The sequence below is a fragment of the Poecilia formosa genome, unplaced genomic scaffold, assembly GCF_000485575.1.
Source record: "Poecilia formosa unplaced genomic scaffold, Poecilia_formosa-5.1.2 Scaffold116, whole genome shotgun sequence".
NCBI classification, from domain to species: domain Eukaryota; kingdom Metazoa; phylum Chordata; class Actinopteri; order Cyprinodontiformes; family Poeciliidae; genus Poecilia; species Poecilia formosa.
Genome location: NW_006800055.1, coordinates 1,785,617 through 1,812,948, shown reverse-complemented (window position 1 = coordinate 1,812,948; position 27,332 = coordinate 1,785,617). Strand labels below are relative to the sequence as shown.

General features: G+C 35.7%; 1 protein-coding gene across 1 annotated transcript in view; it reads right to left on the bottom strand.

Annotated features, from left to right (window-relative positions):
• The window catches only part of LOC107837128 (BMP/retinoic acid-inducible neural-specific protein 3-like), a 15,489-nt gene extending 2,632 nt beyond the window's left edge, over positions 1-12,857 (bottom strand). The window contains exons 1-3 of the mRNA XM_016675573.1: positions 12,667-12,857; positions 12,000-12,236; positions 4,687-4,909 (exon numbers count right to left, since the gene is read on the bottom strand). Of these exons, the coding sequence (XP_016531059.1) occupies positions 4,687-4,909; positions 12,000-12,066 (290 nt within the window). The 5' untranslated portion in view covers positions 12,067-12,236; positions 12,667-12,857. The remainder of the gene's footprint in view (positions 1-4,686; positions 4,910-11,999; positions 12,237-12,666) is intronic.
• Positions 12,858-27,332: the final 14,475 nt, after the last annotated feature.

Sequence of the window (27,332 nt, the reverse complement as noted above, 5' to 3'; positions counted from 1 at the left end):
TTTGACACTAGATAGAGGATTAAATTGTAATTTTGTGTTCTTTAGTAAGAATTATAATACAAGTAATTAGAAGTAAGAGTTGGTAAAAGTTGCATAAACAACAATCATATTCAGTAAATTAAAATCTACATCTGAATAAGTCTTGTCAGATTTAAAGTAGTACCCTGTACAAAATGTTTAAGCAGGTATTATTTTTATTAAGCACACGTGTGTGCTGTTTTTTTAAGAAAGAGTTTTTAATAGGTAACTAAGAACTGAATGTGAAAATACCTCGCATTTCAGAAACTCACGTTGCACATATCCGGGCTTCAGAGTGTAAACTGTGTACAGCAACAGTAAACAGGAAGTTGTCTTACTACTGCATTGGATCAGCAGGACATGTAAAGTCATGGAGACAATGCATGCAATATGGGCCGAAGAGAATCTGTTTTCATTCTGCAATCTGCTCTATGTCTATTAGTTTATTTCACTCGGATCAATGTCACACATAAACTTTTTCTGCCTCAGGTTCAGTTTACACCTGTGGGAGAAAAAAAAGATTTTCCCCTGAAGATGCACTATAGCTTGTTCCATTAGAAGCAACATTCATTTGACAAAAAAAGCACACCAGTTCTTCTGCAGAGCTTCATTATGACTGTTCTGACACCTCCACACAAACAGCACAGCAGAAAGCAGTGTATATAGCTTTTGTGCCTACGATACTTTTTTTCCTGCTTTGTCCTCGTATGAAAAGGCCCCTGATGCCTCAGTACTAAAATAATAGCACTGAACCATGAATATGTTTTTTAGAATATATGCCAGGAATTAAATGGGATGGTTTTAAAAATTCAAGTATTAAAATTACTATTAAAAAAATACTGATAGGGTTGTGTAGAATCAAGAGAATTACCCTAATATAGATAAGGGATTGGATGAAATGCATTAAAAACCCCAATTAAAGTGATTATGTAAAAATATCAAAGCAGATTTCATAGAAATTGCATAAGAATTATTCTCTTTCTTCATCTTATCACATAGTCTTCAATGTAATCAGATGCTTTAGTTCAGCGTAACCATCAGCCTGATTCCACTTAAACTGTAAACTAAAAAAGAAGTCAAAGCACTTAAAATTTCTATCACTGTCCTCATGCAGTTTTAATACCCTGAAATGCCAAAGACGGCACAGGCTATTCCACAGCCATATGGAGGTCAGTACTTTGACTACCATTATCACTCTGAACGCTACCACAGTGTGCTGTCAATTTGCATGGGAACACCAGGAGACATTCCAAAGGGAATTACCCTAAAGTTGTTATTTTTTCTTCCTGGAAGAGAATCCATCAATTTAAGAAAATGTATTGTGAAACAGTCCTAAAAAGTTTGATCAGTGTGTAAGGCTCCCAACATTATGACAGAGCAACAATAACAATAATATTCTGCCCTGTTTTAATAACCACATACTTTGGACCTACAAGAAATCGCAGATCGTGTAGAGTCGGTATCCCTGCTTAGGTCTCCCAATGATGTTTTATAAAAACAAGATAAAGAAATGTTTTAAACACATTTTTTTTATTTGTTCTAATCATACAACAGTTATATCTTGACCTCAAAGTGTAAAGTGAAAATCATTATTTCTCCATGATTACTTAAGAGATGTTGAATGTTAGACATGTTGCACATCTTTGTCAGTACAAAGAAAGCTAGGAAGAAAAGCTAACATCACAAACAAGCTGTGGTAATATTAAAGTCCCCTCAGTCCACTATGTCAGTTTCAGTAGGGGTTTTAAAGATGTAAAAATGGTGGACTGTTGATGTTAGTCTACTGATAATATTTTGAGATCAGGTTTTCCATTTGTTTATGTTGTTTCAGACCATTTTCAAGAAACAAAACAATCAGATAGCAAGACAACAAAGGGGAATCAACAAAATAAATACAGATGGAGCAAACAAATAAGCATAAATAAATAATCGGGCCCCTCTGCCCGTATTCATCAGTTCCGTGTCCAAAAAGGAGTGGGTAGAGTGAACTCTTATATAATTCCACTCCCTTTTCCTTTTAAGTTTTTTTTTTTTTTTTTTTTTTGTCAGTCAGTTTTGATTCATATCTCTTCTTTACTCAAACAAAATCCCAGACAGTTAAAAAATGATAACTGTAAATAACCACTGAATTATATTGCAAATTCAGTAAGACTCTTAGATTCAAACAAAGAAAAATCAATTTATGGCCAACCATAAATCTTATATACCCCCATTAATAATCAATTTCTGTCTTCATTCCCACTGTACATTGATCCAAGTCCATTTCTTTATACTTTGCTTTAAGTTATTTTAAGTTTTCACACTGCTTCAGCTTCACATTTAAACTATCCCACAGCTGAACTTTATATATGAAGACAGAAAAGGTTCTCTTTATGGTATGTGTTGTAGTGTTTTAAAATTTAAGTTACTCGTTAAGTTATATCCTCCTTCTCAAAACTTAAACCTTTTCTATATATTATCTGGTCATGTGTTGTATCCTGCACAAAACATGCCTTGTACTGTGTGAAATGTAACCAAACCTGTAAACCGAAGAAATGTGGCCTGCAAGAAAAGTGAGTTGATATGATGCGGATATCTAACCTTGTGAATAATGCATAGCACTCCTTTCTTATATTTAGTATGATCAACAGCAGCAGTGAAGTAATGTAATTGTTACATCAACCATCTAAACAGTAAGTTGAGTATTGTAAGATCAATGCAGTATGGAGTGTAATATGATCCAGAAAAGGTTTTTGCTTTATTGAGGATTGAAATATTTCTTGACAGTTTAGATTTTAAATGCTTAATATGCTTTTTTAAGTTTAACTAATTGTCTATTACCACCCAAAAACTTTAATTTTGTTAACTTTTTCAATTGGAATCCTATCTATTTGAACCTTTACACCCTTGTTTTTAATTGTAGTTTCTGAATAGCACGATTTTAGTTTTACTTAAGTTTAAAGACAGTTTACTAAGGAAATTGTATGAACAAAAGTGTTTTGTGTTACAAAGAGAACCTACCAGGGCACATTCTGAAGATGAGTAGCCAATGGGAAACAAATGCTATGTTATCTTTGAAGATCTTGAGACGAGACAATTACTGAGGATTGTAGTTCAAACCTCCCAAACCCCAGACTGAAACTATTGTCCTAAATGGAGACCTGCTTAAACTTATGAAAAATAACTGCACTGTTACATCCTGCTTAGTACAACTCCAACTTATTCTTCACTCCATCTAGTAAAGCAATAATGAGCGCTATAAATTTATATCTCACTGCAGCAAACTACAGAATTTCTAGTTCTTCTGTAATGTCTATTAAGGTAGGACTTCAACAAGGTTTAAGACTTTTTTTTTTTTTTCAAATAATGCTTCCTTTAAAAATGTAAATAATTACACTAACTTTTACACCAGAAGAGACCATGTGATTTCTTAACATAACATCATGTAAAAGCTGACATTCTTAAAGTGAAAATAAATGAGAAATTTTTATCATTTCAGAAATTTTTCCCTTTTATGTTGGACATCAGAAATGGCTTACGTAGCAGTCAAATTATCCACACATCTTCCATTTCCACTGACAAGTTCATTTGAAAACATGAATCATCTCTCTTCTATCCAGCAACAACACAACAATGTTTGTGTCGAGGAACACAATGTGTGACAGAGCAAACAATACCAAAACACTGCTTGGGGTGCAAAGAGTTAATGAAGCAAAACTCTTGAACGTAAGAGGGGGAAAAAAGTAATTTAGAAAAAGAAAAAAGAGCAATGTATTCTCATAAAACTGCAAAGTGTGCATCAGCTCTATATTTCACTGGCTATTATGCCTGAAGCTACAACTTTACCACATAAATATGGATTGAAAATCTCTGTCTAAACAAAACATTAAAAACTCCACCAGCGACAAAGAAAACATACATTCTTTTAACAATTAAGATGAAAAATCTGCAGTCTTGATGAGTTCTGCTTTTGCAAAAGGAATGTTTTTCTTGCATAAGGACGAATAAAATTAATCTCATTTTAATATAGATGTATTTAGATTTTCTCCTAATAATCCTTAATTCAATTCATTATTCCTTTTTTGATAAATTATAGGTTTGTAAAGTAGTCTTTTTTTTTCTTTGTCTTATGTTGTTTATTTACCAAAATAAGGTGAAAGTCAAGATTTTCTCCTACATATAATAAAAATAATCATTAAGACAACAATTTCATGCATGCATACAAACTTTTTGTTGCTAACTTTATATTTCAAATAAGATTATGCAAACAGAAAACAAATGTTAGATTATCTAAAGATGAACAAAACAATCCTATGCTTCATTTATGTTTAGGCAAATCCCTTATTTTTATCATTTCAGAAATGTAACATTCTTTAAAATACAGCAAACTTTAATTTCACAGAAGGATAGTTCTGATTTTGTGAAAGTAAAGAAGATATGGATGGGAAATGCAGCCAAGAGATCAGGTGTGACTGCAGCTTAGTTCAGCAGGAGCTCAGCTTAATGTCAAAGAATTCATTCATTGTGTGTCCATACTACGCGATGCCTCGTTCGTCTGATAAAAAAAGCACTGCACAAATCGGTGAATGGAAAAATTAAATGAGTTTTCCACAAACACATACATCCACTTCTGTGTAAAAATAAAAAATAAAAAAAAAAGGTCATCAGAAAAACTTCTCAGTTTCTCACCTTTCCCGTAGCATAATAATTTTTGGCTGAGTTTGACATCTCTTGCTGAGGGTGAAGATCTTGTTGATGATGCGCCGTGCTTTGCTTGCAAGCTGCTGTGTGCCGAGCTCTAGCTGTTTGTAGCGCTGGTGAATGGACGGCTCCGTCTTCCAGAAATACTGGATGGCAGACGAGTTCAGGGCGTAGAATGTGGGAAGCCGTCGAACAAAATTTTGAAACTCTTCTGGAAAGCAGAAAGATGTGAAAAATGAAAACCTCAATTTCTTCCTGTCACATTCAGGCCGAGGTAACTTCTTTTTACGTTGCTCTAATTATATTTGGCTAGTTTAGACATGGCAAATGAGAACATTTTTTTTTTAAGGGTCGTGGGATTTCAAGTGCTGCAGGGCTAAATGAGAAGAATATTGGTTGACGTGTGTGCTAATGGGAAAAGGCAGGGCTAAACACAGATTGGGGTAGGGTTCTCCCCCTTTTCATTAATGAACAGCCTACAGGTCTTTCAATGCTCTGGATGCAAATCAGTCGGGGAGAAAAACAAGGTGGACATGGAGCTCAGAGGATAATATCTGTCAGCAATTCAGAGCAACTGTTTACTGGATGCATTCTGAATAGAAAGCAGATTAGATTTCCAGGCATTCAATAACAACATCACCGTCGTCATCATCATGATTGGATGTATTGAAAATCAAACATGTGCAAGACTGATTAGAAAATGACCGTGCTACTGTTTGTAATTACTTAACGCTATCGTGATGATGAGGCAGCTGATTAGAAAACCAATTAGGTGTCAATAGCTTCCCAAGTGATTGTGCAAGGTGTGTGTTGTTGTCCTGGGAAACTCATGTATTGATTAAACAAGATTGTAAGGAAATATTTCTGTGTAAATGAGCATTTGGGTCCACATGAACAATGACAAAGTGTGAACGTCCAAGAGGTATTGCTACTTTTGGAAATTCCTTTATGTGCAGGTTACAAAGCTGTATTAGAATTTTATTGGAATTTATTTCTGACAAAGCGACACAAAGTAGGGAAGTGGAAGCAAAAAAGAAATAGATTTCACAAAGCTTTTATAAATATCTGGAAATTGTAACCTGAGTCGATAATGCAGAATTGCCTGTCACTGCAATCATTGTAGTTGTAGGTATTTTGCGGAGGATTTCCATCACCTTCTCATTTTTTTTTTTTTTTTTTTTTTTTTTTTGGTTCCTAATTTAAACTCTGTCATTTTGTTGAAAGAGACTGAACAGAAATGTTTTTGTTAAAGGCACAGATTCACAGTTGGCTGTAAGTTTGTACTTTCAGTAAAACAAATATGTTCTGATATAATGAACTCAAATCAACCTGAGCTGTGGATCTCTGCAACCCTTTAACCGTTACCATGGCCACTTAAGTTACATCTGATTCAAATCTTCCTCAGTCTGTCTCTATAAGTGGAAGGTCCTTGCCCTTGTGTGTCTGATTTTGTGTAAAAAGAAGCTTGCGATGTTCAACCCAACCCTACTTTAAAGTTCTTCACAACTGTAATCCTTATGTGCATTTGAATGACTGGTTGCACTAGAGCTTATGTAGGGATAACATTTATTTTGGGATAACAGAAAAAAGGGCAATTACAAATGCATTAGTCTTCCCAGATCTTTATTTGTAAAAGAAAATTTGGTTATTATTTTCCTTCCTTGTCTCAGTTTTGCACTGGTTTCTGTTCTATCACATGAAATCCTTTTTAAAATATGGAAGTATGGCATTTAAACGTGACATGTTCTAAGGTGCAGTGGATATGCATATTTCAAAGGCACTGAATCATTCAATAATGCCATATAGAGTCCATATTTTAGGCAGATTTAGTTGTATTTGTCTTATAATATGTAAAAAAAAAACAGCGTCTTACAGTACAAGAAAAAAATGACTGTCTTTCTGTTCAAATGCTCTACACTTGTGCACTGAACATATCAACATTAGCAGCAGGGTTCTGTGGTCTATTTAATTTTTCAACAACAATGATCCTGCGAGCGATAGAGGGATGAAATATATCATGCTTTTGGATGGCAAACAACATCCACCCTTCATCATCTTTCATTGTTTGAGTTATTGAAACACCATTTGTCATGACATGCAATAAAAAAAAGCTCAGTGGTTATTTGCAAGTGTGCCGAGGCGAGGCAAATAGATCTAACAGAAGCTATTAAAAGAAATGAACAAAAAACTGCAAGTAAAGGCTGAAAGGATAAAAAAAAAAAAAAAAAAAAAAATGCATCATGGTACATGCCAACATATTGACTTAAAACNATTAAAAGAAATGAACAAAAAACTGCAAGTAAAGGCTGAAAAAAAAAAAAAAAAAAAAAAAAAAACAATGCATCATGGTACATGCCAACATATTGACTTAAAACACTGAAGTGAACTTTTGCGAGCTTTAGGATGATTAAAATTGTGTATGTTCAGGAAACTACAGAATTGTGAAATGAAGCTAAAGACATTTAACAGTCATTGAAATAAAACCTCACCGCTTGAAATTTGCTATCTACACACCATTATTATCTTATCAGCCACTAATTGAAAAATGTAATGGCACTTTTAACTGGAGAAGTAAGACAAAAGAGCGATTTGGGTGGAGCACATATAGATAATTGAGGCAACTCTGGTAGTCGTCTTGCAATTGGAAGGCTGCTTTACTTCCACGCAAGGCGCTTAACTCCATTATATTTGTGAATGCATCTGTTGTGCAAAGTGATTTGACTGGTCATTATGACTGGAAAGGTGCTATATAAATTCTGTCAATTTACCATAATAATTAGACATAATAATTATTAGGCATAATAAAAATAACCTTGTCAGATTTTAGTCTAATTTCCATGATAAAATTATGAGCCAGTTAAGCTAAGATATGCTAAATGTTCTCCTAATTGCCTCGAACAGTTTACAATTGATGGATTGTGTACAGACAATTGTGTTCATTTTTTAGAGACAACATTTTCGCTTAAAGCGTGACTTTGTTAGGATTTGTAGGTACATTCCAGTATAGAGGTTGTTGTGTGTCTGGGTTGTTGTGTTTTAGTTCTGTTCTCCTACACAATACTGTGTATGAGCACCAGAAAACAAAAATCCTGCTGTCCATTATGAATTGAGAAACTGATCTAGCTGGAAAAAAAATATAATCTCTTCAATAAAACATGTAACGCTCAGCGTGAGATCAAAGCAAATCATATCTACCATCAGCTGACAGCAGAAACCTAATTTAACAATCAGAGTTATGATTATTAATCTTTCTAGTAAGGCTGTAAGTTGTTCTCCATATGATCAAATGTGCAAGTAGGTCCACAGGGGGTTCATAGGACCTTATTTTTCTTTAATAAATACTGCACTGAAACTGTGCTTTCAGTGCACCTTGCTGCTTAAGTTATTGCCAAGAATGTGCTAATCGAGTCGCTCTCAGTGAAGAAACATGTAGCCAGTGGTAATGGTCTGAACCAGCAAGGTGTTCTGAAAACGGCTCAAGGCAAAGCTGGAAATGTCTCAAACAGTGATGTGCTCGTGAATGCAGCTAAGTTTTGGAAATAACACAGAGAAACGGACAAGTTGAGAGCGGTACAAAAATAAAGAATTCGCAGAATGGAGGCAGTGTTTGACGTAACCTCCAAATTGTTTACAGGAGACAGTTTGTCAGATCATAAATGGAAATTGAATTAAAAATGATCATCGGAAGTCTGTTGATGTGCTCTTTTTTGTCATGTTTATCAAGAAACATTAAATAAGGCTAACAGACAAAATGGCAATAACTGAGCCGTGAAGTATTATATTAGAGGTTACATCATGTGCTCCTAACGGATTATAGCAACTGTGGTTCATTTCTAGGGCATGACACATTCTCCTCAGGCTACTGGAGGGTCTCCATTTGACTGATTCACTGTTGATCCAGTCACATCAATTCACATGCACTTTTGTTTTCTGGACCAAACAATCTAAATACAAACACAGAGGCAAAAATGCCACCATCAGATACATGTATAAATGTCAAGAATTAGGTTGATGTGCTTTGAACACTCAATGATGCTTACACCGAGTCAGCTCACTCTTCGATGTCTCAGATTCTGTTAGGTCACATAGAAATCTTGCACAATTGTTAAACAGCATTGCTTTAAGCCACTGTCAGATTTTTATTATCTCATCATCGCTTTGATAAAGTGCAAACTAATGAGGAGAAATTCCTATGACATACACAGAGGACATTGTCTCACGTAGAAAGGAAACAGGTCTTTTGAAAACAGCTAGCAATAATAAAATCACCTCAGTGGTTTTGCAACAATTCATGTTTGCAGAATTATCACAGAACTTTGTTTTATTTATTTATTTTTTTTATTAAAACTGACCTATCTACCTACAAGAGAAATATTGACAAATCTTCTTTTTCAGAGTTTCATGTCTTTAAAGGGCAAATCTCAAGTCAGGTCATTTATTCCAATTCAGGATCAAGTTTCAAGTCTTTAACTAAAAACCTTTTCCCAATAAATCCAAAATGTTTAGTGCACCTTCTACCCTGCATCCTGCAAGTTACAATTCTACACCTATAATGTTTGTCTTTATTCCAAAATCACCATAAGAATGTTGGATAATTGTATTTCAGCCTTTAGATATTTATCATCAGTTAACTTATAATCATTTAACATTTAATTTACCATCAAAAAATGTGCTAAAAGTTGATTTACATTATTTTGAAAATATATCATATTTACTATATAGTTAAATATGTAATGGCTAACTAGGTGGAAGCCTCAGATGTCTAAATCTACCACATCCCTGGTTCATACAAAGAATAAACACAATGAGCATGTCTGGCCATCTTACCATTGCAAGCAGAGGGGCTGTGTGCCTCAGAGATAAAATGTATATTGGTGTGAAATGTGCAAATTAACAGCAGCAAAAGTCATGATGAGGAGGCTGAAGCTAGTGTCAGAAAGTCATTATCCACAGGGAAACTAGTGAGGAAGAAGCTATTAGTAAAAAAAAGCTACATAAAAACACTAATTACGTTTTGCACTCTGGGATTCAGCCTAAACTTTTGAAGATATGTGTTGTGGTCTGATGAAACTAAAATGGTAGAGTTGGGCTGTAATGAAGACTGTTACATTTGAACGAAAACGAGACACTTGAGATTGCCATCCCAACTGGGAAGTAGAAAGATAGCAGCCTTATGTTTTGGATATTGTTGCACCAATTACGGTTTTCTGGACAATCTTTAAATAAATAAATGCATTTATCTCATGTATTATTCTGGCAATTAGTAAATACAAATTGTTTTGGTAACCCTGGGTTGTATATTGTAGTGTGCTCTGAATTTAAAACATCATCTTTCAGCTTTATATTAGTTCTAATATCTAATGTAAAATTTGTCCTAATACCAAGTGTCATGTTTATGGAGTTTTTCAGCCAATCCAAAACCACACATACAAATGCATGGTTCTGGCAGAACATAGTATAGCAACCTGCACATGCACCCATCTTTGACATGCTATAGTCTAATATAATTCCTGAATAAATAAATGTCTGAAAGTCAATTTTGGTGCTGTTTCACATCTAAGGTTATGGTTCTGCACAAGAGCTTTGATTCAACAAAAAGAAAGATTTACAAGTGAAGTAAGGCTGACTGTAAAACCAGTTTGAGATAAATACAAGCCACATAGAAACATGGACTACATGATTGGCAACAACTCTGAACTCGACCAAGCATAGTATTAACCCGTTTTCATGACAGCTTGCTGGAAGGAGGAGATCCCCACAGCTGTAATCTCCGTAATGTCATAGAGGTATAGCAACATGAGCAGAGCAATGTTCAAATTATTTGCCTGAAGCTCTCCACAGACTGCGTCATGGAGGACAGGCGTGTGAAAGTCTTGTTGGCTGAGAACAGGACGATATCTTGAACAAAGAAGTCCTTGGATCCAAAGTAAAATGTGGTCTGCTGTCTGCTGTATAATCATTGACTGTAACCCAACCGAAAATGAGACTAGGAGTCTGAAACTGGCTGGCTCAGCTCATGCAGAAAGAATCTGATCATAGATACAGGCAATTCTGTCTCCGTTATCCCAGCTGCTAATGCTCACATCCTTTCTGAAACTGGGAAAATAGAGCACATCATCTCCATTCTAAAAGTGCTTAGACTGGCTCCCTGTAGCTCAAAGAATATATGTTAAAATACTTTAGTTGATTTAGAAATCACTGAAATAATTGACACTAAAATACATTATAAACCTGGTGTCATTGTGTCAGCCTTCCAGACCACTCAGTTCTTCCGGTTCAAGTCTGATCTGCATTCCCAGAATCAGAACCAAACAGGGAGAATCAGCATGTTCCTCTAATCTGAAATAAACTTCCAGAAAAATGCTGAAACAATGAGTTCATTTTAAATCAAAGCTCAAATAATTTACTAAGAGTTGATTACTAGTGAGTAGAACATCAATTAATTTAGTCTTTATGGAAATATTTTATGGTGATGATTTTGATGATGGCATTTGAGAAAAGTGAATATGTGTTCCTTGCTTCTTGTTTTATCTTTTCATAATTTAAATCACCTTCAATTTACTTGTTTCTGAAATGTGTTATACAGATAAACTTCTCTTGCCTAAGAAGTGATCCACCATTAGTCCTGATGTTGTTACTACGCAGCTCACTGTGTTCGTACCGCGGTCGGTCAGAGCACACCACCTACACTCACACACATTAATATATGTATTAGTGGTGCTTAAATATGGGACTTAGATGAGTTGGCAGCAGCCTCAATTTTCCCCTATAGTAGTTTAATAGTTTGTTTTTCTTTTCTTCATTTTGTTTTTTTTTACTTAGTAGTTAAACTGAATCTTACTAGCATACTTAGAGTATCTGGACAAAAGTATTTTAACTGAATCTTGAAGTATTTTGTTATTAAAATATTTTCTTTTAGAGAAATGTTTTTATTCTGTATCTCACAAGGCAGACAACCTTACACAGTAACTGACAGCAACAGAGCTGTTTGACTATTACTTCAGTATAATCAGGCAGTGCCTTAATTTAGTAGTTTAGATTAAAATGACAAACTTTCATAATTGTCTTAGCTCCTCATCAATAATAATTTGTAGCCAAACCAACATGTTGCTGCACAACACCAGATATATATCTAATTTATATTTTCATCAAGAGAAGAGCCAAAGTAAATACATCACTGCTAATTTCTCCTATCAACCAATCATTTCTATCCTTTTCACCTCTTTTGACAATTGATTGCATTCTTTTCCCCAGAGAAAGTACCACCATCAATCAGGGAGAGACAGGAGAATAACACTGACCTGATGCCTCAAAGTCTTGGTTGGCCATGTTCCATGAATCTCTGATTTGCAGTAAACTGCCTTCCATAGCCCTCAGATCAACCTCAGGGCAATTACATTGCGGATAGTCGACAGCACACTGGCACCAACAGTCGTTGTCCCGGCACACAAACTGGCCCTCTTCATTACAGCCAATATAACTTAGAGCAGCCTGCACAAACCTGGCTCTCAGATATCCTGGCAGTATGGCCTGGAGGCCTGAAGCAATAAAAGAAACAGGACAAACATATAGATGAATAAAACAAGAACTGCACAAACGTCCTTTAAGCACTGTAGTATAAGTATACTGTAGATCACTTCTGTGTGCAACATCTGTAGAGTAATTGATTTAAGACTGATTGTGACTTTCTTATTTACAATGCACATGGTTGGCAACAAAAACATTTATGCAAAGATTCACTCAATTTTATTTTTACTCCACAGTCACTCTACTTCCGTTCCGGATTTTTGCTGGTTGAGATTTACCTCAAAACTTTGCAAGCATGCACTGGGGAAAAAAAAAAAAGAAAGAGTGATTGAAGCTAAATTTGTTCTGACACTCTCGCGCTGTAGTTATAAACTTGCCAGGGAACAGACACTGTGACAATTCCTTCAGAAATTGGGGGGAGTTCAATTATGGATGGCCAACCTTGCAAATGAATCTTGTTTTCAGGGCTCTGAACCAAAACAGAGCTGACAGAGTCGAGGTTGTCATAGTTACTGCATCCAAGTGGGCCCGTCCTTGTTTCGGTCACCTAAAAGAAGCAAAGCAGAGCCAGATGATAATTCATACTGAGAAAGAAATTCACTAATGGCAAACAAAGAGAAATAAACATGAAAACAATTATGAAAGGGAATGCGGAATCTGATTTCAATACAAACAACAAAATTGTCTCTTCAGAAAATTAAACTATATTACAAGCTGTTTAGACTTTCGCTAGAGGAAGTTGTTTTTGAATAGTGACTTTATGATTTACTAAGCTTGAAATTATGTTGAGGCAAATATTTCTGGTGTGTATCATGATGAGATAATTTGAGTCATCTCTAAAATTCGTCTCTATTTTTATTTTTTATTTTTTTTTACACTACAATACACACTGTCACTTTTAATGTGCTAAAATCCACTGCATGCAAGAGGCAAGCATGTCCTATTCAGTTTTACATCCACCTCAGGATTTGTGTATTGAAAAGAAGCAGATGTCTGTGTGATATTTGCAATATTGTTACTGGACTATTTGGGCGGAAAGTTGATGCAAGGACTGACAAAACAATAATTAGACGAACATGACAACCAATCTGAAATGTGTTCAATTAATTCAGATAATAATAGTTATTCTTAGATTAAATCTATTTCCTTTTATGCATGGATTAAATAAAAAGTAGGTCAATGTGGAAGGCAAAGACAGCAAGAAAGGTAGAACAAAAGAAAGAAGGAAAGAAAGAAATGGCAACAATTTATTCCAAGTTTAATGTCATAGCCATAAAACTGGTATTGCCAAGGTAAATTGAATAGCAAGAAGGCAAAGTACATAGCACAGAATCAGGGGTGCAAGATTTTCATTTGAAAAATTGGACAAGTCTGTGAGCGTCCACTGGCATGCTTGAAGAAGGAGCTGGAAAACAAGCATGAAGGACAGAGCATCTGGTCCTGCCCAGCGGCGAGTGGCTGACGTTATGGTTGTACTCAGGTTAAATGAAATTCTCTCCCTCTCTCTTGTATTAGATGTGCACCCGCTCCAGTCTGCAAGTCCTTTCGCATCTGTGAAGCGTGGGTGTGGCTTCTAATGTCCCCTACTTTCATATAGTTCATGTGTCAGGACAAGGTAAGACGCTTTAGCTGTGTGTTAACGGTCTCGTTTATTTTGTTATGGTCATACTTAAAGTGTAACTAACCTTTTGGGTAAGCAGACCCCTCCCCTAACAAACTTAGAAAAAAATCCACCACAGTGGGTGGAGCCACAAGCCATGTTAGGGCACGGCCAAGGGTTCATTTAAAATAACGGCATACACCTTTAAATATACTAACGTCAATACTGGGTTTTTGCCAAATAACACTTTGTTATCTGGAAAATAGAAAAAAATAGTGTTTGCCATTGATATGCCAGGAAAAATCTATTGTATCCAAATAAAATTGTGGTAAATGGTGACGTCCGAGGGCACATTTATGCCTACAAACCAGTATTTAATAACCAACTGTTTAGAGCCAAAATCACCTTAGTAATTTTGCAATTGCAAAGATGCATAAGCATTTATTTGAATTTAAAATTTTATTCTTAGTCATATTAGTCCTGCTGTACTTTAAGTATTTACTGGGATCAACATTTATTTTTTTTTACTGCCAAAAAGGTGTAGTAACCCACCAACAAGGCACCTTGAGTTCAAGGTGCCCTTAATGTAAAATGCACTCTCTGAGAACCACAAAGAAACAACAGCACATTTAAGCTGCTTCTCCATTACTAAGTCTCATTCTAACTGGTTAATATCTGTTGGAGTGTGTTCCTTATTATTGTGGGCGTGAATATAAGTAGGAATGTGGGCAGGCTATGGGTTACCAGGAGCTATAGTTGAATCAGGAGAACCTGGAGGATCTGGTTTTAAATGGCAAGATATTTCATTTTGTCTTATTTTGTCATTGCTGGCCCAAACATAATGAAAGCAGTTCAGATTAGCTGAACTTAGACTTTATTTTTATTTGACAACACATGTATCTATAATTTAGCACTTTATTTTTATGTTTTAAACATGTTTAACCTTTTGGATTTAGGTAATGTAGTCAACAGAAGTAAACCGATATCCAAGCAATGACTTTATTTAAAAGAAAATTCCAAACAAGGAAAAAAATGCACATCATGCCAAACTAATATTATGTAGTTCTGGAGTTTCTCACCTGCCAGCACCGAACACCAAACTATAGCTGACCAGAGCTGCACAGCTTCTAGCTTCTTCAATGCGTGGTTGTTCGCTATGCTGTTTGCAGGGCTGCTAAATCACCGTCATTGTGCTCTAAAAGTTGACGCCTATGATCCTCGTGCTCCTCAAGATTAAACTCATAATTACCCTCCTTCACACTGAGCAGCAGCCTGATAGCAGACAGCATGTCGGCCTGTCTACTGAGGTGGTTGAAATGTAGTTTAGAATTTGCAGTGATGTAAATCATGAGCCAATCAACAAATGCAGTCTGCTATCAAATCGCTTGTGCGGCTTGGTGCAGCTTGGTGCAGCTTGGTGCAGCTTGTAGAACCTGAAGTGAGTTAAAAAAAAATGGAGAAGAGTTGCGCTACGCCATGCAGGATCTGATAATGGAAATGAATCTTGGATAGACAAGGAGAACCAATTTAGTCAACTCCACTGTCCTGTTCTCGACCCGTCCTGGAAACCTGCATGATTTCACTGTTAACCACATCTGGGCCTGCTGCATTTGCTGAGGCTGTGGTGAGAAGGTGACCAAGTGGGTCTTGCATGAGCAATGGTGAGCACCACACTGACTAACTGCATCTAGAAGCCAGATCAATGTTATTACAGTCAATTAAGCATTTAAGATACCGTCTGGATATATCCTTTTTGTACAACAGATCTGCCCTGGCACATGTTGGCAACAAGTTTCTCCACATGGTATTTCTAAAATACCTAGATGGGACAGGAAAAAAAAAAAAAAAATACTGTCCTGCTTTCTTCCCTGTTATTTAGCTCATGACTCCAGTTAACGATTTGTCAACATTTTCCAAAGAGAGAATGTTCTCCTGCTTCACCAACTAGACATTTTTGATGACTACAACATACTCCTGCGCTTTCTGCTACCTCAAAGTCTTTCCCACAACACAGAGTTGTGTGCTGTTTGTTGGAAGCCCAAAGATGTACACAGGGGGATCTGCAGTCACTCACTAATGCGCTCATACTTTTAATTGCTTTTTCACTCTGAATGTCCATAAGGATTGAAGAAGACTGTTAGTGAAAGAAAAAAAAATGGTTTTGCAAGTCGCACACAGAAAAACAGGCCATGATTTTTTTTTTTAAAACTCAGTTTACAACAGAAAAAAACAAAACAAAAAAGACAAATAAATACTATAGATGGCTCCTAAAACAAAATCCTGCGCTGTTTTAAAAGTCAGTTTCAAATGTATGGCAGCAACAAACAATTAATGAAAATATCTTTAAAAGCATGAAGAAACATAAAGAATGAAATAGTGATTTCAAGATAAGAAGTATGTTCATTGATAATCTGATGTGTCACAGTGCCATTTTTTTTTCATCTGAACCATTTTAAATGTTAGACGTTTGTGCCTACGTGGGTGTCGGTAAGTGGATAAATAGCGACTTCCTGTAATGTCTGGCTTGTCTGTGGAACAGTTGTAAACAGAACAATTAAAGATTATTTGTTATGATTTGACGGCTGCGAGAGAAGAGAGGTACATTTATGCCACAAACATTTCCCACAAAAAAGGGGAACAGAAGAAGAAGCAAAAAAAATTGTGACTGAGTGAAGAAAAGTTCCTCCATCTGTATGCTGTTGATTTAAATTTTAGATGAAAAGGAAATGAACACATTTAGTGCAAGTTTCACTCACTCAGAGATAATACTTGTATAATAATGCGCTGCTACAAACTTGGTGCCATAGAATGTTCCTTTGGCTCTAATTTAGTGTCACGGCCACTTTATGACCATCACTGTTGTTTTTCTTCGTCACAGACACATTGTCAAACAACTGTTTGTACATGGAGCAAATCCTTATCTCATTCAATTATTGATACTTAACTCATTTAACAAGACGTGTTTAACAAGAGTGTTCTCTCATGTGTAGGAGTGTTGGAAGCTCCATCTGGAAGTGGTGAGGGCATTTTGTTTGGAGTCATGTTAATTGACTCAGAGAAGGCTTGAATGTGTAGGAGTATGAGAGGAGGGAAAACGTATACATCGCACTATGATTGTGCCCTGTTTTCTAGTTTGCATTTGTGAACTGTGGTAGAAATTTGTGGCGCTACACAACACTTATGAGAAGTCTGTGCTAATGTTGTGCAGATCAATCTGACAAGCATTCTTCTGAGAAGCACTCTGTGTAATCATCTCTTTGAGCTGAAGAACCAATAAAATAAGTGCTCCGAAAATTCCCACCACCTGTGATTTGTAGTCAGAGCTTTGTAGCTCATCTGTTACGGGACCCGGAATGATGATAAACCTTGAACACAAGGAGCACTGAAGTACAAGACGAAGGAATCGTGGCAGTTTTGGTAACAGATGTGGAATTTCTGAAGTGTGTCCAATGATAATGTAACATTTTTTTAAAACAAGAAATAAGTGACAAAATAAATCTGACAAGATTTGATCTAGCAACTGTTGCTCCTCTGAACTTGCATACACTCTTTATATTGTATTTTACTTATTTTTTTTGTAATTGTCTCCAGCTTTACCAAGAGAAAATGATAGGTAAAATTAACATTATGACACTTGTGGTAGATAAATGACGGTCAGTTCCACTCAAGCTTAAACTGTTTATTTCTAGGAATGAGCAAGTTAATTTATGAGGGACTGCTTATTTTCAAATAACTTCAAATAAAAGCTCTGTAGTCACAATTTTGCATGTTGTGATATATTCTGAAATTTACTAAGAAAACAAAAACGGCACAAAATTTTGGCTTTAAAGAGGCATTATTTTGTATTATGTAGGCACATAGTCCTATTTTATAGCACAGTGAAAAACCTACGAGGTTTTTTGTAAGCTTGAGTGATTATGCAGTAAATATCTTGTGTGTAAATGTTACCGAGTTGAGCAGATACATAGCATATTACTGCAATAATGTCTTTGTGCTGTAGTTATTTATTCTGCTTATAGGCACAGACTTCAAAGATGTAAGGGGTCGATTATCTACCTCCTGTTAAATGCAGTTCACTGTTTTATTTATCTTTGTTCTTTGTTCTCTTTGACAATTCCTGTGCCTTCATTTTAAAAACAGTTTGATTCTGACTTGATACACTGACATAAATAGAATATTTAATGTTCCGTCAGATATGGACAAAATCAAGCTCATTTGTAGCCAGAAAATCCATACAGGATTTATCTAGGAGAAAACTTTATTCTGTCAACATTTTGTACAAAAATTTACTTATTCTTGTATATTCAGTGCATGCAAGTTAGAAATTCGAACTCGTGCTGGTCAGTTTCTAGAGTACCCATAATAAAGATTTGAACGTTTGTACTAAATTAGTAATCATGAGTCAGAGGTCTCCATTAACCTGGATCCAATGGGAGGTAAGATCAGCTGCTGCCACATGAATAAGTCGAATTGGTGGATATGCATAAAACATTGGACACACTGGAAAAGCAACATACCCAGCATAAATGCTTTATTAGTTTTTAGTACTTGTTTAGATCCTATTATATGCACCACTAGTCTACACAATATTTACGGATAACTTTTTAGTGTACATTTTCTTGTTGGAAGACAGCATTCAAAACAAGTCGATCAAGCCGTCTTTAGTTAGTATCTCCATAGAATTCATAGCATTAAACATATACACATATGCATTAAAGAAAACAAAGGTATGTGAGCTAAACATCCTGAAAATCTAGAAAAGAAGAAGCATGACCCCACAAACAGAGCATCTGGCATAGGATTTCTGGCATAGGATATATGCCAGAAATTTACTTTCTAAAGAAGCTTAAAAACTGACAAGACTACAAAAACTAAATCTGTTTATTTGTACTAGTAAAAAAGCAAAACCTTGAAGTAAGACAGCTTAAATAAAAATGCTTTTCTTTTTACACTGGCACAAAGCAGATCACTTAATATCGTTCTCAAGTCTTGAAAGATGCAACAGCAAACCCAAGGACCAAAGAAGGCAAAGAGATTTGTTGACATGATCACAAGCACACATTTATTAAAACACTAATATATTTCCTTTGCCCTGAACTCACATTTAGATTTTTCACAAACTGAGCTCAATCATTCTTGACAGAAAAATTTGATGTAGAGGATCCATAAACCCAGGCTGCATGGCTAAGATAAACCGCCATCCTGCAGGTAAATCCATCATCCTTGCTGTCTGTAGCAAATTATTGCCAAACACCATAACAGGGTCTGTTTTTAATATTTTCTCAAAGGTCAATAAGAAGTAACAACGCCCACCTTGCTCGTTTAATGACAAGCATCCAGTCGCATCCAGCCAGAAGGAAGAAGAAGACTTTTGCCACTGCATGCAGAGAAGTTACCTTTTACTTGCCATCTACTTTTGAGAGCTACAAGGTCACTGCTGAAAATACTGACAGCACATAGGCATGAGAAATAATGCAAGCTGGCAGCTTTGTGCTTTTGTTATCCAGCTTCTGTACACAGAAAGTTCTTTTCTCTTCATCTTTAATTGTACTTATTGCGCCTTTTTCATTTTAACAGAACAGGCTAGAGAAAGAGTTCTGCAGGGAGAGAAACCGACTTCCATTTTTTTCTTTTTTATTATTAGTCCGTTAACGCAATTAATTAAAATTCAAGCAGCCTCCATGGGCACTGGCAGATTAAATTCTACTCCAGACAGATGTCCAACTTAAAGAAGAAAATTGACCAAATGCAAATCTAAATGTGTCTCCTCTATGCATAGCAATGAGACCATCTGCAAAAAGAACCCAGTGGAGCAGAGCACGTGTGCACAGTCAGCCTTCTCAATTTGAAAGCGACCCTAGAATTAAGAATAAAACATTAAATCCTCCTCGTATCATCTAGAACTTTTTAATTCGTCTTTGAGCAGCTGTTTTTTTTTTTTTTTTAAAGGGACAAATGCTGAAGTTATCTTGACAACATGATAAACAAAAGACATTGATCGGATGGTCGGGGAATTATTAATGTACCATAACTGAGAACAACATAATTGTGCTGACTGAGATGGAATATGTAACAGCTGCATTTAATGGAACATTTAATTGCACTTAAAGGCTTTCCTAGAATAAGCAGTTGTGATGCCCATAAAATGGAAGTGACTTGTTTAGTATGTCAATGAATTTCAGTTTGTCCTCAGGGTTTGCCGTGTGATGTATGTTTACTGTTTAAATATGCCTTCAGAAATTATTACTTTAAACATTCCAGCTTATTTTACTAAATGCATGTGTTTCTCTGTCTTAGCACTAATGTTATGAAGTTTAGGATCTTGAAAAAATAGTAAAAGCCACTGATATATTTCCTTCCACTTCACAATTATGTTCCAAGACATCAACAACAACAAATATGTCTGTTGTTGACACACAATTTGGAAAAGTCGGTAATTCTATGTATCCTTTTTACAAAGCAATTTATATTTTTTTCCAACTTTACTCCGTCCCTGTCAGAAATAATGTCTATGTCAATGTGCTATTAAACTATGAATATGCCTTTTCAGGTAATGTCTCCCATGCTGAACTTTTCTGTTTTCCAATAATCCAATAATTACAGTTGCAACCAGGATATGTGAACATTAATTTAGTCATTTTTACAAGTTAGATTTATCTCTACAAAACGCACAGATAATGACTGTGAAATTAAAAACACATCTGTGACGAGGAGTATTTCACCAACAAAAGCAACAATTTTAATCTTTGTCCTGTGCTAATTTAGTGATGGCATTCCCAGTTGGTTTTGTTTTTAAGAAAATTTAACAGAAGAAAAAAATGTTGAGATCCACTAATTAAATTTAACTTCAGCGTTCAAGTACGACTTGAATGCGACACATTTTTTAAAATTAGTTGTCTTAAACTGATGTATTTCCATGAACAAACTTTGCTTTTTTAACTTTTTTTTTCTTCTTTTTTTTTAACACAGGGATGACTTTTAAAAGCATATATTTTGGACCTTTGAAAGGGCCATTGCCTTGGAAACAGAGAAAATGCCTGCAAAGCTCGATACAGTAAAGTGAATTAACCTGCACTTTTCTTCTGATGTAGCCCTCAGGCCTCCCTCTGCTAGTTGTGTTTAATCACACTGATCAAGCTCAGAATCAAGATGAAGAAGGCCTGAGGGCTGAAACATTGATTAAATTAAGTGGAATGCATATGGAGCTGGAGTGTGACAGTTTCCTCAGTTTTTTGAATATTTCCCAGTTAGGCACCAACATACTACAGTCCTTGATGTGTTGTACTTGATTTTTTTCCCCCCACAAATTAAAAAAAATGAACATTGCACAGCTGTTTTTTTTTTTTTTATATATACATCATTTCTCCTGCTGATGCAAATACACCTGCGGCTGGCCACAGTTCTCCCATCAGAAAGGTTACAGACACACCGAAATGAATTATCTGCTGGTTGTTTAATATTTAGAGTAAATTGTAGCTTTGATTTCAAATGTTAGAATTTAGTAAGTTAATGCGATGTATATGTTCATTAGATTCACTGAGCTTGAGCTGAAATGTAAAGTGAAAGGCTAACAAGTCAAATAAAACTCAATGAAACAAAATGATGCAGCCATTTGGCTTTAAATAGCAAATGCAAAAATCTTAAATCACAGCAAAGTTCTTTTCTCACCAGTCAGAGTGAACGAATGATAGCTTAATGGTGTGCCTTGCCAAGGCAACACATCACTTGGCCGTTAACACACTTGACTGATATCGATGGTTCACAGGGACATTTATTATTTAACAATGGAAGGACCTCAATATTATTATAAGACCCATTAGACAAGAAGATTTTACTGATGAAGATTCAGCACCACTCCAAATTCCTCGTATGAATAATTCCACAGTACGACATGGAATGGTACAGGGAGCGCCTGTTGTTGTTGGATGCTTAAGCAACAATGGATTTGAAATTGCTGCTTTTTTATGCCTACTGCAGGAAAAAAAAAGAACAAGACATCATTAATATTCCATGGTAATCATCCCTCATCTCAAAAGTGCCTCATTTGCTGCACCTTCAAGAATTTTGCCGTTCGCTTAATCACAGCAGAATTGGGAGATGGGTAAATCCACATTTGCATTGGTGATATGTTTTGGCAGTCTATTCCTCCTTTTAGAATTTTTCAAGCTGTAAACCTATTTTGTTGCCACGGCTTATGCTCGACACGGAGGAGAAAAGGAGAAGAAAGGGGGAAAAAAAAGCAAGAGAAAGAAAATAGAAGTTGCTGGTTGCCTTATAAATAGATAAAGAAAGGGGGAAAAAATGCCAGCACATATTGGAATTTAATTTTGTATGTGGTCTTATAATCGCAAAGGAAAAGAAATCCTCAATTTTTCAGGAAGTACCAGTGACTTGAAAAGGTGCAATGGGAGTAAATCTAACAGTGTATATTTTTGTTGTTGCATTTTGTGCTTACCTTCTTAAGAGGCAAATAGCAGGAGGAATTTAATTTGTGACATTGAATGTCAAAATTTGGATTAATGCTATAAGATACCAAGCAGCTATTTCAACCATGTAATTGTTGGAGTGCGGAGCCACATCTCAAACATTTGCTGAAATGTAAATAGGTAGAAGATTCAGGGACAAAAAAGAAACATCTGTCTAACATCCCGTGAAATGGAAAACGAAACATATCTGTAAAGATTTTTTTAAAATACTTCATCTTTCAGATAACAGGCATGTTTAAGATGTTCCCTTTTTTGGCATACATGTTTGTTCCCTGACAGTGTGCTTCAGCAGGTCTCTAATTTCTTCTGCTTGAGTTTTACTTTGACTCAGGCAAATGAGGTGTGACACCAGATGACTGACTGAACACTCAAGGATGGCACTGCAAATTAGAATAGACATTCCCTTTCACACCTCTTCGTTGCCAATGACTTTGTCTTCAAATTTTATATTTAATTCATCTTCAATGCACAAGAGCCTAGACTCTTAACTGTCTATTATAAAGGTGAGCAAAAAATTTTCCTGCGAAAATGCAGCTTCTGTAAAACCTCGGCAAAAAGGCCCCGTGGATAAAGTCTTTTCATGTCCTTGTCTCATCTCTTCTGTTCAGTTGCATACAACACCCTCACTCATACCACACAATGTTTGACAAATGACGGTGGCTCTCAAAGGAAATTACTGAAATGGAAGGGCTGATTCATCACACTGTGTAAAAGCAGTGCCATTTTTTAGCCCTCCTATCTCTTTTTTTTTTTTTTCCTTTCTTGATTATTTTCTTCCACCGCTGTGTTGAGTCCTGAAGGGTTTGAGGTCAGGCATTCCTGCTATTTAAATATGTTATCTCATACAACCAGAGGACCCACATTGTCCTTAAAGGCTGCTTTGTTTTTGGCATCCGACTTTATTGGGGTAAAGTAAGGGAGTCTTATTTGGAATAACAGTGGCAGCTGATGCTGTGAATATCTTGCATCAGTCACCTGAAGATGCCGTAAAACAAATGCACCGCTAAGGGCTTTTTTCTCTATTTATCTTAATCAGGGGGTTTTTAGCAGCACTCTGGTTCAGGGGTGGCAGCCAAATCAGCTCACCATCCCCTCCCAAGTCACTTTAGAGAAAGTACAATTTTATCTCTGATGGACTCTATAGTGGAGCGTCACAAAGGATACATCAATGAAAAATGGGTTGCAGCTTAAAAAAAAAAAAAAAAGCAGACAGTCTAGTTTTTCAAGCCCCGTATAGCTGAGTCTGAAAGAGGAGAATAGAATTATGTGTCTACTTTTCAAACAGAAAGCTAAGAGATCCTAATGTATGTTTCCACCCACTCACAACATCATGTTCCAACAATGTACTGTTATGCGTACTAGAAAATGATGGCCAACGATGATAGAATACTGAATAACGTTAAGAGGTGCATGTGTATGTGCTACGTATTTCAGTGTTATGTTAGAACTGAACATAAAGTTTCTTTCCATTTTAATTTGTTCTAATCTTTTTTTAGAGCTGAAGTCTAAAATTGATTAATGTTTATTTATCATTATGTGTTTTATTGACAGACTAATCAGTCGATTAACAGGAAATATTTTTTTTTCATATGTTACTGTTGACACTATGAAGTAGCATTTAGAAAAAAAAATGCACTCCTTTGTTAGACTGATCATGTTTATTTTTCTTATTTAAATATGAGACATATATATTTAATCTATTGGTCTTCTACAGGACCAATACAAATGTAGATACCATGGATACACGATTCAAAAACAGGCTTTAAAATCCTGCATGTGAACTCTGGCATCGAACGCATTGAGGTCTGACCAGCTCGCCTACCTTTCAGGTCATAAGTGAAATGTGAGAGTATTAAGTAGAATGAAACGAAGGGGCGACTACAGAGCAAGATAAATGGGTTAGCACAGTATGTTAAGCCCAAAGCTTGAGTTTTCAGTGTCTCCAATGCGGGTCTTTCAGCCTGCGCAGATCACCATGGTAACTTTGGCTTCACACCAGTTCAGAGGAGGTAAACCTCAAATTTTTGGAATTCAACTTTGCTGTAAAAAGAAACTGCCCTTTTACTTTTTCCTCACACTGAGGCACCATATTGCCATCCCACTGTGTGCTTTCAAATAGCATGTGGGCGTTGCAGAACCAGAAGTGCTACCATAATTTTAAGAGCGGTTACGTTCCAGCATGTAGGTTTCACCCAAAATGGCTTTGGGTTGGTAGTGCCATTTATGCGTTCTTTATTACATTAATGTAGACTCTGGTCTTTCAGCTGGAAGATTAGAAATGTATACCTAAGCCATAATCAAATACTGACCTCAAATGGACAACAATAAACATTTAATTGTAGTTTGAGTAGTTAGACAACATGGTATAAATATTAAAGTGTATTGTTTTTTGCTGATGGTATATTCTTAGCAACTATTTTTAAATATCAAACATAAATGTTACAGAGCTGCTTGTATTGAAGGAGATAGACAAATTAATGCAAATAAAAAAACAGACCAGTAGTAGTTGCACTGCAACAGCACTGGACTTAAAAAGCTATAAGCATGAATAACGACAGTCACATGTTAAAGTTCAATAATATAAATGCCACAGAGTCCATGTAAAGCTGACCAAAAAGCTGAGATTATGATCATGGATAATCTAAGAGTTGAGCACAAACATGTTTAAATGAGCGTATTTATGAGCAAATGGTAATGGGAGAAATATTAAGTTCTTCCATTTTATTTAGGAGAAAATATTTTTTAAAATGATATACAAAAACAAAGAGCCACCCTCCTTGGCACAATTAAACAGCCCCATAACTGGGTGGGAAACCTCACAAGCAGAAACTTCACAAATTATATTTAAACATAATTGTTTTTTTTTTTTTTTTTTTTTTTTTAAGAACATCGATCTCACTGTACACTAAAAAAATGTCATCATATAAAAATTTAGTTTTAATTTGTCACTTTTCCGTCAATATTCCAGACGGTGATTATTAAAGACAGGTGTCTTTAAAGCAGAGTTTTATTGACAATTTGGCCAAAATTAAAAGTAAGTTCCTGACCAAACAGAATTGAACATTGGTAAATAAACTGGGAAAAGAGAGGTTATGCAGGTACAATGTGACATTACTGTCTAAATAGGGCAAAACTTTGTGTATAGTTCAAAGCGAATAAGTGGTAGGCTGTATGTCACAGCAAATGAAACTCCCATGCTGAAAGCACCAGAATGTTCTACATATAATGATTACTGTTTTTTTGTCTTTGATTTCAGTCTGAAAGGTAAAAATGATCTGAGCTCTTTATTTAACAGCCCCGTTTACTAGAGAGTGTCTCCTCCTCTAACACCTCATAAAATCTTTACTGATGGCATGTATTTTCACAATAACAATTTTTTCATCCGTGCTTAGTGCTTCACAGACATAAAAATCTAATGCGCGCAACTATTGCATTCACTACCAATTAAATCCAGTAAATAAGTGAATATTTATGGAGAAAGTCTTAGAGTATAAATATAGATTATTCAGTGAGGTCAGAGAATATTTCTGTTCATCATCCAGTCTCAAACTGTCACTGCACCAGCAGATACAGTCAGGGAAAGAAAATAGGCAGAGGAAGCCAGCAGTGCTTCAGATTGGTGTGGCAGAGGGTTATTCTTATTATCTTCATTCTGTGACGTTAATCTGTTGTTTACCGCAAGCCAAGTGTTAGCGCAATGAAGCCCTGTGCGAGAAACATTTCCTCAGAATGCCTAAAAATGCTGGTGAGAAAGACAAACTCAGCTTATTCTGTTTATGTTGGTAGATAACAACTGACACAGCGATGAATGTACTCATCTCAAAGTTATTAAGCAGTAAAAGATGTAGTGATATTTATATCGTAAGCATAACGTTATATGCAAAGCAGGCTGTGCCATATGTGAGCTTATGAAAGCACACATGAAAGAGAAGCTTGCTCACCGAGCATGCTTATATCTTCACATTAAGATACATTTAAATATGACAAAGGTTAGGTAATGTGATGTTTGTAAGGAGACTAGCAAAGCTATTGTAACGAAAAACACAGCTTCTGCAGAAAAACAGAAAGTAATGGAAAGTGAAATAAAATGTATGCTTAAAAATGATGCTGCTTATGCAGGTTAATAGAGATTAACACATATTATCTCTTCTCCTCTACATGATGTCTAAGCCTGTGTTGACCAGGAAGGGTCTGCTCAAAATGTGAGTTAATCCGATTTATTGAAAGAATACAGGAAAGTTACCTCAGAAAGTTGGAGGGAAGAAAAAAAAAATGGAATCCAATACATTTTAAAATATTTTTTTAATATACAAATGTAATCAGTTATGTTTTTTTTCGATCATCATTATAAAATATATGTTGAAATAAATTATTGAAGATAGAAATAGGCTTCATTGTCCCACAGAGGGGAAATTCAGGAAAATGTTATTTGCAGTCAAATGTATCAAGTTGCTTTGCACCTCATGCTAGCATAACAAGCATGAAATGGAAAACTGTTCTGACAAGAAAAAGATAGAAGGAGCTGTCCAGCAGCCTTGGTTTGGAGGACAATGCTGCAAAAAAACCTGAACTATGGAAACTAAATAAAATGTGATGGGAATAGTAGAAAAAAATGCTTCTACTAATCGGAAAAAAAAATGTTTCTACTAAATAGGGTATCTACAATCCCCTATTTTCTAGAGGGGATTGTAGTGGAAAATTTTATCTGGTTATATATATTTATAATATTTTTATTAAAGTCATAATAAATTTTGTAGAATTGACTGTAAATTTGAAAAAAGGGTCACCAGTCACAAGCTACTGCCATTTTTGGAGGCCGTTGCCTGGAACAGTTGGAAACCCCTGATGAGCCCATTGCTGTTATGGTGTTTCGTCATTTTTTGCCCTTTACTGAAAGTTGTTCTCACATCGTAATTCAATATTTGACAGAGAAAGTGGTCTGACCATCTTGTGGAGATGTCACTGAGACATGAGTCTGTTTAATTAACAGAATATATATATATATATATATATTTCTTATT